Genomic DNA, 18,394 nt, shown 5'->3' with positions numbered 1-18,394 from the left:
GAGTGGGCCACCTCTTTTTCTAAATTCAAGGAATTGTACCTGTTCACTCTCCTTCTCCCAACTTGAAAAGTCCACACCCTTTCCTCTAGTTAAAAATCAGATTACTTAATATTGTGTCTTGGTTAATTATTTTCTTTTAAATAACTGGTCTTGTTTGATTGTTTTTAATGCATAAAAGTCAGTCTCATTCTGTATTTGGGGTCCAGTGCTAAAGCTGAGGAATGCAACTGGTCCTACTATGTTGGGCTGTTGGTAAGCATGGCTTAATAAATTGATATGCTCAGAAGCTTGAACCTTTGTTTCCTAAGTTATTTCCTCTCTCACGGCCAAAACAGGAGATCTAGCCAGTCTGAAAAGCACTCTAGACTTTGGGAGAATACATTTCAAAGGGTTTAAAGGAAGATAAGGCAGCATCTATGAATTAAAAATTCCATAGGGGAAGTCAGTTTAGGAATGAAGTTCTTAAGACACAAAGATAAATAAATTCTTATTTATCTTCTTTTTTAAATTAATTTTTAGTTTTCAACATTCATTTCCACAAGATTTTGAGTTCCAAATTTTCTTTTTTTAAATTAAAAAAAAATTTTTATTAATTTATTTTGATTTATCAATAATCACTTCCATATGCTTTTGAGTTTAAAATTTTTCTCCCCCTTCCTCCCCACCACCCGCCCCAAGGTGGCGCACAATCTGATATAGGCTATACAGTTACATTCCTATTAAACATATTTTCACATTAGTGATATTGTAAGTAAAAATTAAAACCAATGGGAGGAACCATCAGAAAGAGGAAACAAAACTCAACAGAAGAGAAAAAAATAGCAATTCAACTTCCATAGTTCTTTCTTTGGATGTGGATAGCATTTTCCATCACGAGGCCTCTGGAGATGTCTTAGATGTTTGTATTGCTGGGAAGAGTTAAGTTTATCATTATTAGTCATCGAACAACGTGACTGTTATTGTGTACAACATTCTCTTGGTTCTGCTCACTTCACTCAGCATCAGACCATACAAGTCATTCCAGGTTTTTGTGAAGTCAGCCTGTTCATCATTTCTTAGAGCACAATAGTATTCCATCACATTCATATACCACACCTTGCTCAGCCATTCCCCAATTGATGGGCCCCCTCTCAATTTCCAATTCTTTGTCACCACCAAAAGAGCTGCTGTGAATATTTTTGTACATGTGGGTCCTTTTCCCTTTTGTGTGATCTCTTTGGGATACAGCCCTAGAAGTGCTCTTGCTGGGTTCAAAGGGTATGCACATTTTTATAGCTCTTTGGGCATAGTTCCAAATTGCTCTCCAGAATGTTTGGATCATTTCACATGAGTTCCAAATTTTCTCCCCATGTCATCCCTCCCCCCACCCCAAGATGGCATGCATTCTGTATACCCCTTCCTCTAATCTGGTCTCCCTTTTATCTCCCCCCCCTTCTCTTATCCTCTTCCCCTTCTATTTTCCTGTAGGTCAGGATAGATTTCTATACCCCATTTCCTGTATTTCTTATTTCCTAGTTATATGTGAAAACAATTTTTAAAAATTTTATTTATTTATTTATTTATTTTTAGGCAATTGGGGTTAAGTGACTTGCCCAGGATCACACAGCTAGTAAGTGTCAAGTGTTTGGTCTGAGGCCCGATTTGAACTCGGGTCTTCCTGACTTCAGGGCCGGTGCTCTATCCACTGCGCCACCTAGCTGCCCCGTGAAAGCAGTTTTTTAACATATGTTTTTAAAACTTTGGGTTCCAAATTTTCTCCCTTCCTCCCTCCCCACCCACCCTCATTGAAAAGGCAAGCAACTCAATACAGGTTATACATGTGTAGTCATGCAAAACACTTCCATACTAGTCCTGTTGTAAAAAACTGAGTATATTTCCCTTCATCCTATCCCGCTCCCCATTTATTCTATTCTCTCTTTTGACCCTGTCCCTCCTCAGAAGTATTTGCTTCTGATTACCCCCTCCCCCAGTCTGCCCTCCCCCTGTCATCCCCCTGCTCTCTTCTCCCCTTTCCCCCTTTTTTTCCTGTAGGCTAAGATAGATTTTCATACCCTATTAAGTGTGTATGTTATTCCCTCCTTAAGCCAAATCCTATGAGAATAAGATTCAGTCATTCCCTCTCACCTTCCCCTATTTCCCCTCCATTGTAAAAGCCTTTTCTTGTCTGTTTCATGTGAGATAATTTACCCCATTCTACCTCTCCCTTTCTCCTTCTCCCAGTATAATCCTTTCTCACTCTTTAATTTTATTCTCCAGATATCACCCCTTCATCTTCAACTCACCCTATGCCCTCTGTCTGTCTGTCTGTCTATCTATCTATCTATCTATCTATCTATCTATCTATCTATCTATCTATCTATCTATACATACATACATATAATTTTTTTCCCTCCAACTACCCTAATACTGACAAAGGTCTCATGAGTTACAAATATCATCTTTTCATGTAGGAATGTAAACAGTTCAGCATTAATAATTCTCTTATGATTTCTCTTTCCTGTTTACCTCTGCATGTTTCACTTGAGTCTTGTATTTGAAAGCCAAATTTTCTATTCAGCTCTGGTCTTTTCATCAAGAATGCTTAAAAGTCCCCTATTTCACTGAATGACCATTTCTTCTCCTGAAGGATTATACTCATTTTGCTATCTCCTTTGCCCTCCGGAATATTATGTTCCGTGTCTCTTAATGTAAAAGCTGCTAAATCTTGTGTTATCCTGATTGTGTTTCCACAATACTTGAATTGTTTCTTTCTGGCTGCCTGCGGTATTTTCTCCTTGACCTGGGAACTCTGGAATTTGGCTACAATATTCCTAGGAGTTTTCCTTTGGGGATCTCTTTCAGGAGGTGATCGGTGGATTCTTTCAATTTCTATTTTGCCCTCTGGTTCTAAAATATCAGGGCAGTTTTCCTTGATAATTTCTTGAAAGATGATTTCTAGGCTTCTTTTGATCATGGCTTTCAGATAGTCCAATAATTCTTAAATTATCTCTCCTGGATCTATTTTCCAGGTCAGTTGTTTTTCCAATGAGATATTTCACATTGTTTTCTTTTGGATTTGTTTTTACAGTGTCTTGATTTCTCATAAAGTCACTAGCTTCCATTTGCTCCATTCTAGTTTTTAAGGAAGTATTTTCTCTAGTGAACTTTTGGACTTCCTTTTCCATTTGGTCAATTTTGCTTTTTAGGGCATTCTTCTCCTCATTGTCTCTTTGGACCTCTTTTGCCATTTGGGTTAGGCTATTTTTTAAGGTGTTATTTTCTTCGGTATTTTTTTGGGTCTCCTTTAGCAAGCTGTTGACTTGTTTTTCATGATTTTCTTGCATCATTGTTTTTCCTCTGCTTCTCTTACTTGCTTCTCAAAATCCTTTTTGAGCTCTTCCATGGCCTGGGACCAATTCATATTTTTCTTAGAGGCTTCGGATATAGGAGCTTTGATTTTATTGTCTTCTTCTGGTTGTATGTTTTGATCTTCTTTGTCACCAAAGTAGAGTCTGTGGTCTGACTCTTTTTGTGCTGCTTGCTCATGATCCCAGCCAATTACTTGAGTTATAAACTCTTTGTTAAGGTAGGGGTCTGCTTCCAGTGTGGAGAATGTACTGTCTCAAGCTTCAGGGGTTTTGTGCAGCTGTTTTCAGAGATACTTCTAGGGACCTGTAAATTTTCAGTTCTTCCAAGGTGCTGTGATCAAGGGCGAGGTGTTTACTCTTTCCTAGCCTGTTCTGTGATCTGTGAGTAACCACAAGCACTCTTTTCTCTCTTGAAACTGTGAGGAGGATTTCCTCGCCACTGCCACTACAAGTTCCACCACGCCAGCACTCCTCCTTGCCCCAGGACTGCCACCCAGAACTCTGACCCATATCCAACCACAGGCAAAGCAAGAGAATCCTGCACCAGCAAAGAGATCCCTGCAATCCCTCTCTGATCAGCCACTCGATTCCCCCTCAGTCTGTGGGCTAGAGGCTCTGGAAGCAGCTGCCGCCCTGGGGGCCGAGCTCCAGGACTGGGGCTGGGACTGCGCTTCTCTTTCACCACAGACACAGACTTTTCCCACTGACCTTCTAAGTTATCTTTGGCATTCATGGGTTGAGAAGTCTGGAAACCGCCACAGCCGCCTGTGATTCAGTCCTCTGAGGCCTGCTCCAGGTTCATTGAGGCCTGCCATGCCTGCGCGCCCACACCAAACTGCATTCCTCTCCCTGCTTGGTGTGATATATCTTTACAATCAACCATCCAGGCTGTCTTGGGCTGGAAATGTGTTTCACTCTGTCTTTTTGTGGGTTCTGCTGCTTCAGAATTTGTTTAGAGCCACTTTTTATAGGTATTTGGAGGGGTTTGAGGCAGAGCTCAAGGAAGTCACTGCTTTTACTCTGCCATCTTGGCTCCACCACCTCAAATATAAGAAATAATTCTGATGAAAAGGAAAAAGGTGTTGTTGAATAAGACTGATGATGCAAAGGGAACTCATATCCTAATCTAGATTTTAAAGAGATAAGGTCTGTAACATCTTACACCAAAACCCCAAAAAGATCAAAATGGGTAACTCAAAATGACCTGACTATAAAAGGTAACATCATAAAAAAATAAATTTAGAAGGGAATGAGAACAGGTTTTTTTTTTCATAGAGATGTCTAGGAGGAAAATTATTTTTTAAAAATGTTGCAATATTGCCAGTATTTCTCAGAATAGCCATTTCCTTCTCGCTCCCAGAAAGTTATCCCTTATAACAAAGATAAAACAGAAGAAAAAGAAGCAGTTTAGCAAAACTAAACAACCTATTAGAAAAAGTCTGCCAAAAGAACACCATGTGGTGTTCACCTGGTTTGTTATAATTTGGCAGCATTCCATTCTATTGCTGGCTCTGGGTCTGTTATTCTGGTTTTATCAGTTTCACATTGTGTCAGTTTAAACAAGCTTTCCCAGGGTTCTCTGTAGTCATATCATTGTTTCTTACAAAGCTGTATTATTCCATTTAAACAATTTGTTTAGCATCTACTTTGTTTCCAGTTATTTGCTACTACAAAAAGTACTGCTATCAATATTTTGATGTTTATGGAACCTTTTTTTTGTCCATTAAACTCCTTGGGCTGTAAGCCTAACATTGGAATCTGTGGGTCAAAGGATGTGAACATTTTCATCACTTTATTTGCGTCATTCCAAATTGCTTTTCAGAATGATTAGACCAATTCACAGTTCTACCAACAGTGCCTTATCTTACACAAGTATTGCAGCATTGACTATTCTCATTTTTGTCATCTTGGCCAATGATTTTTATTTCTTTTGTGTGGTTGCTAATAATTTGTAATTTTTCTTTTGAGATTGTTCATATCCTTTAATCACTTATCTATTGGGGTATGGCTTTTGGTCTTAGATCCTTTTGTTAGTTGCATATATATCTTGGATATCAGAGCCTTATCAGAGATAATTGGTGAACATATTTTCCCCCAGTCGACCTCTTCCCTGCTTATCCCATTTGCATTAATGCTGTTTATGCAAAAGCTTCTCAATTTCATGTAATTGAAATAATCTGTTTTATCTTTTGTAATCCTCTGTCTCTGGTTTGGTTGAGAATTCCCTGCCATTCCCATCCCCAAGGGGATAGCTGAGTAAATTATGCCATAAGAATTATTGTGCCATAAGAAATATTGAAATGTAAGTTTCAGAGAAACTGAATGATGATTGACTTTGATGCTTTGCATGAACTGATATAGAGTGAAATGAGCAGAACAGCAGAACAATTTACATAGCAAGAACAACAATTTAAAGAAAAAACAACTTTGAAATACCAAAGAACTATAATCAATACAATCACCAACCGGGAATCTAGGAGACCAGCCATGAAACATACTCCCAACCTCCTACAAGAGGAGCAGTGGGCCTAAGGCACAGGTTCAGGCAAACATTTGTAGACACTGAAAAGGTACAGATTTCTTTTGCTTGACCCTGATTACTGTTTACAAGGACTGGGTTTTTCTTTCTTTTGTGGGGAAAGTTGGGGTGGAGATGTGGCCAACGTTAGTTTTTCCAAAAAGAAAAAAGAATGAATGGAGGGTTTTTAAATTATTTTTAAATGCTCAGAAGATAAAAGAATTTTCATATAGCTATGCCTCAAAATGTCTGTCTCTTTCTGCATTTCAAGTTCATCATCACTCTAGTAAATGGTTTGTTTCATCATCAGTCCTTTGGACTTATCATTCCATTGACTAGAGTTCTAAAGTCTTTCAAAGTTGTTTCTCCATGGATCTTTTTTTTTAGTTCAATTTTATTTTATTTTCAGTTCCAAATTCTCTCCTTCTCCCCTTCCCTTGCTCATTCAGAAGGCAAGAAAAACAAAACGCATTAAATATGTGTAGTCATATAAAACAAATTTCTGCATTAGCTACCTTCCCCAAAAAAAGGAATGAAAGAAAAAAAGAAAATATGCTTCAGTTTGCACTCTGAGTACATTACCTCTCTGTCAGGAGCTGGGCAGCATGTTTTGTCATGAGTCCTTTAAACTGTAGTGGCTCATTGTGTTGATCAGGGTTCCTAGATATTTCACAGTTGGTTACCTTTACAATGTTGCTGTCATTGTGTAGATTGTTCTCCTGGTTCTGCTCACTTCACTGCATCAGTTCATACAAGTCTTCCCAGGTTTCTCTGAAACCATCCTCTTCATCATCTCTTATAGCACAGTAGCATTCCATCATATTCATATACCATAATGTGTTCAAGTCATTCCTCATGGGCATTCTCCTTAGTTTCCAGTTCTTTGGTACCACAAAAAAGGTGATATAAATGTTTTTGCACATATAGGTCTTTATTCTTCTTTGATCTCTTTTGGGTGTATAGACCTTCTGGCAATATTGCTGGGTGAAAAAGTATACATGGTTTAGTAGCTTTTTGGTTTTGTTCTGTATTGCTTTCCAGAATTTTTATATTGCTTCACCAACTGTACTTTACTGTACCTGTTTTCTAACTGCCTCTCCAGCATTTGCCATTTTTCTTTTTTGTCACCTTTTCCAATCTGACTGGTATGAGGTGGTAATTATCAGTGATATAGAGAATTTTTTCAGGTGGCTATTGATAGCTTGGATTTCTTCCTCTAAAAGCTGCCTATTTATATCCTTTGATCGTTTAGTGATTTAGGGAATGGCTATTTTATTGCTTTTAAATTTTACTCAGTTCCGTATATATCTTAGAGATGAGACTTCTTTCGGAGAAACTTGCTGCAAAGATATCTTCCTCAGTTTCCTGTCCCCCTCCCTCAATTTTAGCTACATTAGTTTTGTTTGTGCAAAAACTTTTTAACTTTATGTAATCAAAATTGTCCATTTTATCTCATGTGAATCTCTCTCTGTTTTGGTTTGGTCATGGACTGTTTCTTTAGCCATAGAGCTGACAGGTAATTTCTTCCATTTCCCACTAATTTGCTTATGATGTCACTCTTTATGTCTAAATCACATACTCATTTTGAGTTTATGTTGTTATAAAGTGTGAGATATTGGTCTACACCTAGGTTCTGACAACTACTTTCTAGTTTTTCCAATAGTTTTTGTTGAACAGTGAGTTCTTGTTCTAATAACAAGGATCTTTTATCACATGAAATTATTGTGCTCATTTGCTTCCATATATTATATATTTAATCTGTTCTAGTGATCACCCTCTTTATTTTTTATTCAGTACCAAAATGTTTTTATGATTATAGATCTGTGGTATCATTTGAGATCTGGTCCTACTAGGCCTGTTTCCTTTCCATTTTTAATACGCCCTTGATACTCTTTACTTTTTGTTCCTCCAAGTCAATTTTGTTAATTTTTTTTTTTAGTTCTGTAAAGTAATTCTTTGGGAGTTTGATTGGTATGGCACTGAATAATTCAACTAATTTAGATAGTATTGTCATTTTTATTGTATTTGCTCAGAATATCCATAAGCAATTAATATTTCTCTGTTTATTTGTGTTTGTTTTTATTTGTGTGATGAACGTTTTGTATTCATTTAGATCCTGTGTGTTTCTTGGCAGGTAAATTCCCAAGTATGTTATACTGTCCATAGTTATTTTAAATAGAATTTCTCTTTCTAATTCTTCCTTCCGGATTTTGTTGGTAATATACGAAAATGCTGGTGATTTGTGTATGTTTATTTTATATCCTGCAAATTTGCTGAAGTTGTTAATTATCTTGATTAGTTTTTTATTTGACTCTAGGGTTCTCTAAATAAACCATCATATAATCTGTGAAAAATGGTAGTTTTGTTTCCTCTTTATTTATGCTTATTCCTCCAATTTCTTTTTCTTATTGTTATAGCTAGCATTTCTAGCACAATATTGTATAGTAATAGTGATAATGGACATCCTTGCTTCATCTCTGATCTTATTGGAAAAACTTCTAGCTTTTCCCCATCAAAGATAATGTTTGGTCTTGTTTTTAGAGAGATACTTACTTATCTTTTGAGGAAAGCCTCTTATTGTGGCTTCTTGGCTGTCCCAGGTAGAATCCAGTTTGGTCCATTCTCTAGATTTTTGTCAGAGGTATAAGGAAAGAGCTGAACTCTAATGCTTCTTCTCACTCTGCCATCTTGAGTCCTCCTCCAATGATCTAATTTTAAGGGGGGAAATTCTTAACCAAACAAGGGATAGGGGATAGGAGAGATCACAATAGATAAAATAGATAATTTCATTACATTAAATTGAAAAAAACCCTTTTACTTGAATAAAATAATTGTAGCTTGGATAAGAAAGGGAGTGTGTCAAATGGGGAAAAAAATCTTTGCCTCAAATAATTCTGATTAATGGTCCGATGGCAGTCAGTCAGGAATCGTTTATTAAGTGTTTTCTATTCTGTGTGCCAAATGCTGTTCTGAGTTCTGGGGATACGTAGGTAGAAACAGTCCCATGACTATGGAGGTTGGAATAAGGGAGACCAATAATTACTGTGGTCTAGGCGTGAGGTCATGAGCCCAAGGCTGGAGTGGAAAGAAGGGGACATAGATGGGAGATGGTGTGAAGGTGGAAATGATAAGAGTTGATAAAAGATTGACCATATGGGTAAGCTTGAATGAGGGGTCGGGATGCTATAGAGGTGGCAGTCTGGGGTGATTGGGAGAATGACGGTTCCCTTGATACTAAGTTTGGAACAGGGGGAAACCAACTGAGTTCTATTTTGGATATACAGTTTTAGACATAGATGGTTTTCAAATTAAGAATTATGTGACAAATCATGACAAGACTTACAAACATGAAAGATTTCTCCAAATCACTAATAAGAGAAATGCAAGCCTTTAAAACACTCAATGAATTGGCAAAGGGAACAAGAGATACGAAGAGTTAATGTTGGGAGGGGTCGTGGGAAGATGAGGGCACTAGTATGCGCTATTGGATCTGTGAAATGATCAGTAAACATTGATTAAACACCAACTGTGTGCCAGGCCTTGAGCTAAGTACTAATGTTACAAAAAGAGGCAAAAGAAGGCTTCTGCCCTCAAGGAGCTTACAACCCAACTGTTCTGGAAAGCAGCATGGAGTTAGGTTTTTAAAATGTGACTTTAATGCCCACACTTGGACTTAGAGGTTCAGTTGCTAGGCTTATATCCCAAAGACGGGAAATTCCTAGAGATATTAAATATCAATAGTAGTATATTTTGTGATTGCAGAGACTTGGAAGTAAATTAGATCCCCATAAACTGGGGAGTGCTTGAACAAATTTTATGTAAGGAAATAATGTGACATTACTGTTTTATAAGGAAAAAATAACATGAAAATACAGAGAAGCATGTAAAAACTTACATGCACTGATGTAAAGTGAAGTAGAAGCATTGAAACTATTCTCTCTCTCTCTTTCCTCTTTCTTTCTCAGTCTCTCTCTCTCTCTCTTTCTGTCTCTGTCTTTTTCTGTCTTTGTCTCTCCCTCTCCCTCTGTCTCTATCCCTCTGTCTCTCTTTCCATGATGTCTGCAACAATGTAATTGAATAGGCACAAACAGTTGAAAATCAATGTTGCAGAATTGTAAAGAACAAGCTTGGTCCTGGGAATAAATGGGAAGTGAGGAGGAGGAGGAGGAGGAGGAGAAGGTGAAGGAGGAGGGGGGCATTAGCAGATGCTGGGGGTGGGGTGGGGTGATTAGGACAGGTTTCCTTTAGAAGGTGACATATTCCTGCTTTGACGGAATCTAGGGATTCTAGGAGATGGAGGCGAGGAGGGAATGTGTTTTAGTCCTGGGGGTCATACGGTGCAAAAGTGTGGAGCTGAGGGATGAAATGTTGTGTACTGGGAAGAGTAGGCAAGTCAGAGAGAGGCCCACTAGTGTAGAGTAAGCTGGAGTGTTGGGCGAGAGCTCATGGAGAAAGGGAGATGTGACTTAGGGTTTGAAATATGGGTAAGATTTTAGTAGTTGGAGGGGGGAGGGTAAGGGATTCCTCTGGTGGTGGGGGTGGGACCAGCATGAACAACGACATGGAAATGTGAATGTGCAAGTGATTTACAATGGCAAAAGCTAGAGCAGTGAGGGGGGTGGTGGTGGAAATGTGTGGCCTCGAGGCCACATGTGGCCCTCTAGGTCCTCAAGCGCGGCCCTTTTAATCCAAATGTCACACAACAAATCCCCTTGATAAATGGATTTGTTCTGTAAAACTTGGATTCTGTCAAAAGACTGCACTGGAGGACATAGCGGGCATGTGGCCTCCAGGACACAAGTTCCCCACCCCTGGACTAGAGCGTTTGTGTGGCGAGGTTTGTGTGCCCCTTATCAGGAGACACAGCTGGAAAATCAAGGTGAAGCCAGATTATGGAAGTCCTTGGATTTCAGTCCAGGAAGTTAGGGATTTATCCGTTAATGAAAGAGGTTATTGAATAGGCCCGTGATATAATTAAAATGTATTTAAAGATGATCAATAAGTGCTAATATTGGCAAAAATACTCTGGAGTGAAGATAGGGTAAAGATGGAGTGATCAGTAAGCAGACTGTTACAGTAATACTTCGATGGCCAGAAATGGCTGAGCTAGGGTAATGGTAAGGTAGCTAGGTGGTGCAGTGCACAGAGCACTCAGCCTGGAGTCAGGAAGACTCATCTTCCTGGGTTCAAATCTGGCCTCAGACATTTACTACCTGTGTGATCCTGGGCAAGTCACTTCACCCTGCTTGCCTCAGTTTCCTCATCTGTAAAATGAACTGGAGAAGGAAATGGCAGACCACTCTAGTATCTGCCAAGAAAGCCCCAGATAGGGTCAGGGAGAGCTGGACGTGATTGAAACGACAGGGTTGTAGTATTTGGAGTCGGAAGGATCAGCAGAACCTTGCAAACAAGGGGCATGACTGATGAGATGGAGAGAGAGGGGCCACGGTGATGAGTCAGAATTGGAAACATAGGAAGCAGGTAAAACGGGATTTTAGAATCAAGGTTTGTGATGACGAACTATCCGTGAGACAGGCACCAAACTATCCCATTGTGGTCTGTAAACAGATGGGCTTTGCAAGACTCGCAGCTATTTCCTAGCCTTGTTCCATGGTCGTGCCGAAGAGCCCAGGTCAGGTCTAAAGAGAGGGAAAGGCTCCTGGCTTTGCCTTCTCTCAGTGGAACTGCCTCTGCCGTAGAAGTGGCCCATCCAGGGAGCCTGGTGGAGTGCAACCGATCCAGGGCTCCTGGATGACAGTGTAGCGGAAATATTTAACCAAACACATAAAAATACAGTAAATCATAGACAACATTACAGCTTTCAGAGGCCAGCATGTGGTCAGCAGGGATCCTTCTGCATATGTCGGTGGCCTGGGGCATCACTAGTATAGCGAATGAGTGGGGGCTGAGTCAGGAAGACCTGGGTTCAGATCCTGCCTCTGACCGAGCTGTGTGACCTTGGGTGGGTCACTGGATCTCTCTGGGCTTCGGTTTCCTTATCTATAAACTTGGAGTGATGATACCTGTAGTGGGTTCTTCACAGGTTTGTCTGAACCAGTGCAATGTGATTATTAGTCCACTTTGGGCATGTGGCTCTGCTTGGGACACTCGTGCCACCTGGTGGTAGCACCTTCTAATTGCAGGTTCAGACTTATTCATAGGGCTAATTGCATTTCTTAGGTGCTTGACTTTAAATAGAGTGAGAGCCAATGTCCCAATTATGAATACCTGTCAATGGCGGCAGTCACGTGGCCGTGATGTCTACGTTCTGTTACATTCCAGTTGTCTTCCTGCTTGTTCCTAGGTAATCTTGGCCGGGTGGATCACGTCTCCGAGTTTGAATATGACCTGTTCATAAGGCCCGATACCTGCAATCCACGCTTTAGGGTCTGGTTCAATTTCACTGTTGAAAATGTGAAAGAATCACAGGTAAGTGAAGTCAGAACTACCTTCAGCATTGTTTTGATGAGAAGGAAAATTGGTTTTGTTTCTTTAAAGAATTCACTGGCTTTGTGATGGGAAATAGACTCATATTTCTTCAGAAATAATGACAAATATTCTTGCAAGACACATAGAAGGGTACTAATTATGGCATAAAAATTGGCATGTTCTATGAACGGCGATAGTTTGTGAATGCTTGATATGCAGTTACTTTGTGATTATAAAGAGATGTCACGGAAACAAACAACCTGAAGGGTGAAATGACAACAAAGGCCTGCATCCTTCTTCTGCTCTTTGCAGGCAGCCAATCCCCAAGGAATTGGCCTAGTCAAGTGGGGTCACGAGTTGATGATGGGACCCTCTTACAGAGAGGAATGTGTCTTGCCACCCAGCCCCTGGGGGCAAAGGTCACCTGGCTCAGGGATTTGGAAGCATTTAGCCTCTCTTTTCCCATTTGCTAGAAGGCATGTAGTCTGGGTAATTGTCTACACACAGGCAACTGTTTGCTGCTTTTGTATTAAAAGGAATTGTTAGCTGACTTTCACAGACTTCTTTCTATACCAAGGTCCCTTTTATCCATTGGTTATTGTAATGGTCTGGAGACCAACTCCAGTGCCGAAAATTAGGGGTAATGGAAAGAGCTCTGGATTTGGAGTTCAAAGACCCACATGAAAAATCTGGGCTGTGATGTTTTCTGTGTGGTTTTGGGAAAGACACTTCAGCTCTCAGGGTCTCAGTTTCATTCTCTTTAAAATAATTGTGTAAATCTCATCATCTTCTGATCTCTTTGAAGGGAAAAAAGGTACAAGTAATCCTCTGGCAAATAATTCTGATTTAGGCCATCTTGAGGTTGTAGAGACGATGCCTTTGAGGGGAAACATGCCACCTGTATTCAGACTTACAGGAAGCTTTGGTTGTCGTGGCCCCAAGATTTAACTGAAGGGACCTGGATGTGTGAAGCTGGAGGATGGGGCCTCAGGCCTGCCTTGGTGGCTCTGTTCCTCCAGGCTTCTAGCTTCCTTTCCCTTCACACTGTCCCCTCCACATTACAGCCAGGAGTCACGAGGGTGCTTATTGGATTTCTTAGAGCTTTATCAGACCTTTTCTGTCAACTGGAGTCAGGTGATCCAGGCCCCAAATGAATGGGCACCTGTCTCCCAGAGGCCCAGAGATGGGCTGTGCAGATAGCCCGACTCTTGGCAGCATACAGGATATTTGTTTTTGTGGTTGTCTACGTGGAGGCGAAATGGTTTTACTATTAAGTTTGACTTGTAATGTGTCACCCTCTAATCTTTTTCATCTGTCCAATTTCCGTTCCAGTGAGACTTGCACAAATGTAATCTAGTTGGGGCCTTATTTGGGACTGGGCTCTTGAAGGGGAGGAGGGAGGTGGACCACAGTACACATCGAAAGTGGCTGCCACATCTGGTCTAGGCAGGTCTGAGCCATGTGGTGCAGGGCAGAGATATGAACCCAACAAGTGGTTTTTAAAACAGTATATTTGTAAAAAGTCTATGAAAGCCATGCATTCTGCTACATTGATGGAAAAGTAATTCTCTCCCTCTGGCTCTGGCATTAAATATTCTTATGTGGCATTAAATTTATTTCTGACGCAGTGTGACAGTGACGGTGTGAGCAGAAAGCCAATAGGTCTATTAACAGGTGCATGAGATGGTTATGGCCTAGAGGGGGAAAATAGACAGAACGTCTCAGTTTTTGGCATCTAGAGGCCTTCTGGCTTCCAGCCACCCCAGATCGGCCCAGAAGACTTCTTCTCCCTTTGCTCATTCCTCCGTTCCTTCTAAACTTCCTCTGGATCTCTGCCACACTGCAGGGTGCTGAGGTCTTAGCTCTGAAAAAAGCAGAGAACGTTTTTTTTTTAACCAGTGTTCCAGGAGAAGATGAAGCGACTTTTTTTGTTATTCTTCCTTTCATTTCACCCACAGCTGACAGAGCCTTGGACGGGGTCTTAAGAGTCCTGGTTCTGCCCCTGAGTTATTGTGTAACCTTGAGCAAGTTCCCTACTCTCTCTGGGGCCAACCCACAAGGGGACTGACCCAGGGGTCCAGCCCCAGATCTCATGATCCTCTGTGTACTGAAAGGAATCCCAGACTGGACATCAGAGTTCAGGTCTGAACTCAAGTGCCCTCAAGCCTCAGTTTCCTCCTCTGTCAAAGGGAGGGGTTTGGATTAGGTACCCCCTAAATTCTGTCGTGTTCTGACATTCTGTGAAGGTCAGAGGTGAGAGGTTATATCTGATGCAGAGGTCAGATCACCAGTTCAGGAATCACAACAAGGTCTAAGAGAGACATAGTGAGGAGGGAGGCCTTGGGTTCAGCTAGCATCAGCTCAGGACCATTCTCCCAGCATGCCTCACTCTCTTGGCTGACAAAGTAAGCATGCATTTATGGCCAGGTATTTGGGGCTGGACTCATTCTCCAGCTTTTCCTAAGGCCCAGCAGCTGATAGCTCCTGTCATATCCATTGCCCCTGCCCCTCCCCAGCTTGGCCAGTCCCTGCCCTGGCACTGGCTGTTCCCTTGCTGCCAGTACTCAGAGCTGGACTTATGCTATAAGAGTCCCTACCCACAGTACAACCTGAAGGATTATTCTCTTTGTTCTGAGGTTTGACAAATTTAATTTGAAATGCCCACGTTGAGCTGCCCTCTTGCAGGGGCTCGGAGGGAGGGAGTCTGTCTAGCCATCGGAAAAGGCAAAGCATCCTGGGAGGGGAGGACTCCCTCCCAAGAGGGCCTGGGCCAGTGTTTTGGGTGAATGCACTTTCCTGGCAACGTTTTCTCTCGGAGGTGTGCTGCCCTTGAGCTGCAGGGTGGCCCTTTGTCAGGGGGCTGAGCTCTTGCAGCATTTCCACTTTAGGGGTCCAGCACTGGGGTCTTCTGGTGGAACATTCAGTTGGCCCTCCAGAACAGTGATGATTGTTGCACCACTTTTGTGTTAGTGCCCAAGGTTTACCCACTCGAGGTCCTTTCAGGATATTTAGAGCATCAGAATTAGTCCTGGAGCCAGGTGCTTTGTATTTTAAAAAATGGCTAGTCAACCTGCCACTGACTTTGGTTAGGCCTGTCTGAAGCCCTGGACAAGGCTCTGGGCCTGCACTTGAGGAAAACGGGCTGTAAGGAGCAGGATATGGAGGGGACTGTAGGCTAGGAGAGAAGCTCCAGAGAGAATGCAAGAGCTGAAGTCAAGTATCTTAAGGGCTGAAGAGGGTGGTGAAGAGGGGCCCAGAGGGCAGAACCTGGGCCTGAGGGGCCATCTGGGTACTTGCCCAGGCCACCCAGCTGTTATGTGTTTGAACCTGGATGTGAATCCAGGCCATCCTGATTTTATGCCCAGCTTTGCTCCCACCACATCTCGAGGATGGGGGGATGTCACAAAGGGGCCAGTCTAGGCCCTTGCCTATCCCCCAACAGTACAGGCTCTTTGCAGGGGTGGGGGGAGGCGTGTGAGTTCCCTTTCATTGCAGCTCTTCCACCATAGGCTGCATGGTCATTTTGGGGGGGGCCATGCTTGTGGGGGCTTTGAAAAAGACCTGATCTTAAAGTTTGGGATGAGGGACTGTGGAGATGGTGCCCTTCTTGATAAAGCAGGGCTATGGTAGCCAAGTAGCTTGCTGCTTGTTAGGAGACCTCCCCTCTCACTTGCCGCAAGGAAAGGCAGACAGGCAGGAGAGCTTTGGATCTGAAATTGGACGTGTGGTCACTGGGAGAGAAGCTTGGGACAAAGGCTGTCCTGCCCGTGCAGAGTTCAGGAGACACCAGCAGTGCCTGAGGCACCACGGCATGTGCGGCTGGGGGATTGGTGAGCAAAATGCAACTCCTAGCCCAGGAGAAGAAACGGAGGCTCTTAGAAGAAAATTCAGTGTGAGAGGTAGGAGTGCCAGGGACTGCTGTCTGAGACACTTCTGAAAAGGCTGGGCCTTGGAGTCAGGACGACCTGGATTCCAGTCCCCCTCAGACACTTCCCTTCTTAGCTCTGTGCCCCCGGGTGAGTTTCTTAGCTTCCTGGGCCTCCATTTTCTTTCTTTTCTGTACAGTGACAGGGTTGGCTTGATGGCCTCCCAGGTCCCTTTTAAGTCTAGACCTGTGCTTCTTTCCTGTTGTTAGGTCTCGGGGCAGCACCCAGTACCAGTGGGCCCCTCTGGGGTTTGGCCAAGCTCCTGCTTCTCTCAGGTGCTCCGAGAGGCTGACTCACCCTTTGGCCTACCGCTCTGTGGATGGTGCTGGATGCCCAGGCCAGTCCATGGGCGGGGCTGCCTCACCCGGTCATTCTCTCGGCTTCCTGAAGAAAACTCCCTTTTCTCTAGTGCTTGCTGTGTTTCTTTTAAGGTGGCTGACAAACACATGCTTGCCCACAGGCATTAAACAGAATGGGAGAAATGCATCCCTCCTGTACACCTCTAGTCCTTGCCTCAGCTCCTCAGGTCCTGGGAGGACGTTGTTCCTACCCTGTGGGAGAATCCGAGGCAGGCTCACACTCAGGCTCAGTATGGTAGATCAGCTTCTCCAGGAACACTCAGCACTGGCTTTCCATGCTTTGGAGCCTGAGGAAGGGGAGAGTTGTCCCCATCGCCTGCACCTGCCCTCAGGTCTGTAGAAAACACCTTTAGCGGTGGGAAGAGCAGATTCCTTCTTCACCTCGTCTTTTCACTCACATCCTCTTCTTCTGAAGGAGCCAAAGGAAGAAATGTTGTCAAGTCTGTGCTCAGTGATAGGCTTCGTGGAGCCATGGCAGGGGCTGTTTGGGGGCTGGCACTGTCTTCATAGATGAGTTTAATGTTCTCGAGGCAACAATGGCCCCTCCCCCAAGGCTGATTGTGAACTGTCTTTGTTTCGGTCACCCTCCTCTTTGCTCAGCTCTGTCTTATGATTTGAATGTATTTCCTCCCTCCCTCCCTCCCTTCCTTCCTTCCTCCCTCCCTTCCTTCCTTCCTTTATCTCTTCCTTCCTTCTTTCCTTCCTCTCTTTCTCCCTCCCTCCCTTACTTCCTCCCTCCCTCCTTCCTTCCTCCCTTCCTTCCCTTCCTTCCCTTCTCTTCTCTCCCTCCCTCCCTTCCTCCCTTCCTTCTCTTCCTTCCCTTCTTTCCATTCCTTCCCTTCCTTCTTTCCTTTCCTCTCTTCCATCCTTTAACAATAGGCAAGGGAGCTTTGATGGGCTCAGTTCCTACCCTTGGACTGATTCTCCCTTCCTTAGGCACCTGCCTGGTTGTGCCGCCTTCTCCCTTGTCGTCAGTCCCTTGGGTTCACCATATTGGTGCTGGACTCAGTGTGGCTACTTGTTTTGTTGTAGTCCGACTGCCGCTCAGAATATCCAGGCTTAAGTCCGTCCAGTTCTCAGGGCCGGCCATTCTGCTGGATAGTGGCCTTGTGGGGGACACGAGTCCTGATGCCAGAATAGCAGTGGAAAATAAGTGAGGAGACATCCCTCTGCCTCTGCGGCCCCACGGGCTCGTGCAGGCCAGGCTTGTGTTCTCTCCGCCGGGCGTCCATGTCAGCATCTCCGCGACGTTGTTCACTAGGACATCAGTGCGCTGCACACAAGGAGACCAGCCTTTGTGCTTCTGTCCAGTGAGGAATCTGCCTCCCTCCCAGGTTTCTTCTCACTTTGTGTGTGAATGTTCTGGCTAAACAATTAAAAAAAGCCCCTAAATTTAGAGTGGATGCTTATTGTGACATAAACTTATAAATATTGCTGTGGCAACATAAATAAAACACAGATGTAGAAAGTGAGGAAGAGCTCTATGCAAATGAGGCTCTGGCTGGATGAGCGTGAGAGCTGTGCCGGCTCCTGCGCGCTGATTTACTGCCAGCCAACGAGAGATTGATATTCAAATTTTATGCAAAGTTCCTCAGAGAGACTTGCCTTGATGGAAAACAAAAGTCTGTGAGGAGAAGAGACAGCTTCGTTGCTGGGAAGAGCCTGGGCTGCGGGGGGAGGCCTAGGGCCCTGGTCCAGCCATCTCCCCTGGCCGGGCCTTAGGCTCCGTGGTGATGAGAACAGCGGCGGCTGGCTAGCTTCGCCATAGCACCATGTTTGCTACCCTGGCAGCTGAATGTTATTGTTATCTCCGTT

At 43.1% G+C, this 18,394-nt stretch overlaps 1 protein-coding gene across 1 annotated transcript in view; it reads left to right on the top strand.

Annotated features, from left to right (window-relative positions):
* The window catches only part of AGBL4 (ATP/GTP binding protein like 4), a 790,143-nt gene that overhangs the window by 111,316 nt on the left and 660,433 nt on the right, over positions 1 to 18,394 (top strand). Inside the window, exon 2 of the mRNA XM_027837968.1 lies at positions 12,170 to 12,294. Coding sequence (XP_027693769.1) covers positions 12,170 to 12,294 — 125 coding nt within the window. The remainder of the gene's footprint in view (positions 1 to 12,169; positions 12,295 to 18,394) is intronic.

The sequence above is a fragment of the Vombatus ursinus genome, unplaced genomic scaffold, assembly GCF_900497805.2.
Source record: "Vombatus ursinus unplaced genomic scaffold, bare-nosed wombat genome assembly UNPS02014825.1, whole genome shotgun sequence".
NCBI classification, from domain to species: Eukaryota; Metazoa; Chordata; class Mammalia; order Diprotodontia; family Vombatidae; genus Vombatus; species Vombatus ursinus.
Note: the sequence above shows the minus strand (reverse complement) of the source record. Positions and strands in the feature narration are given on the sequence as shown.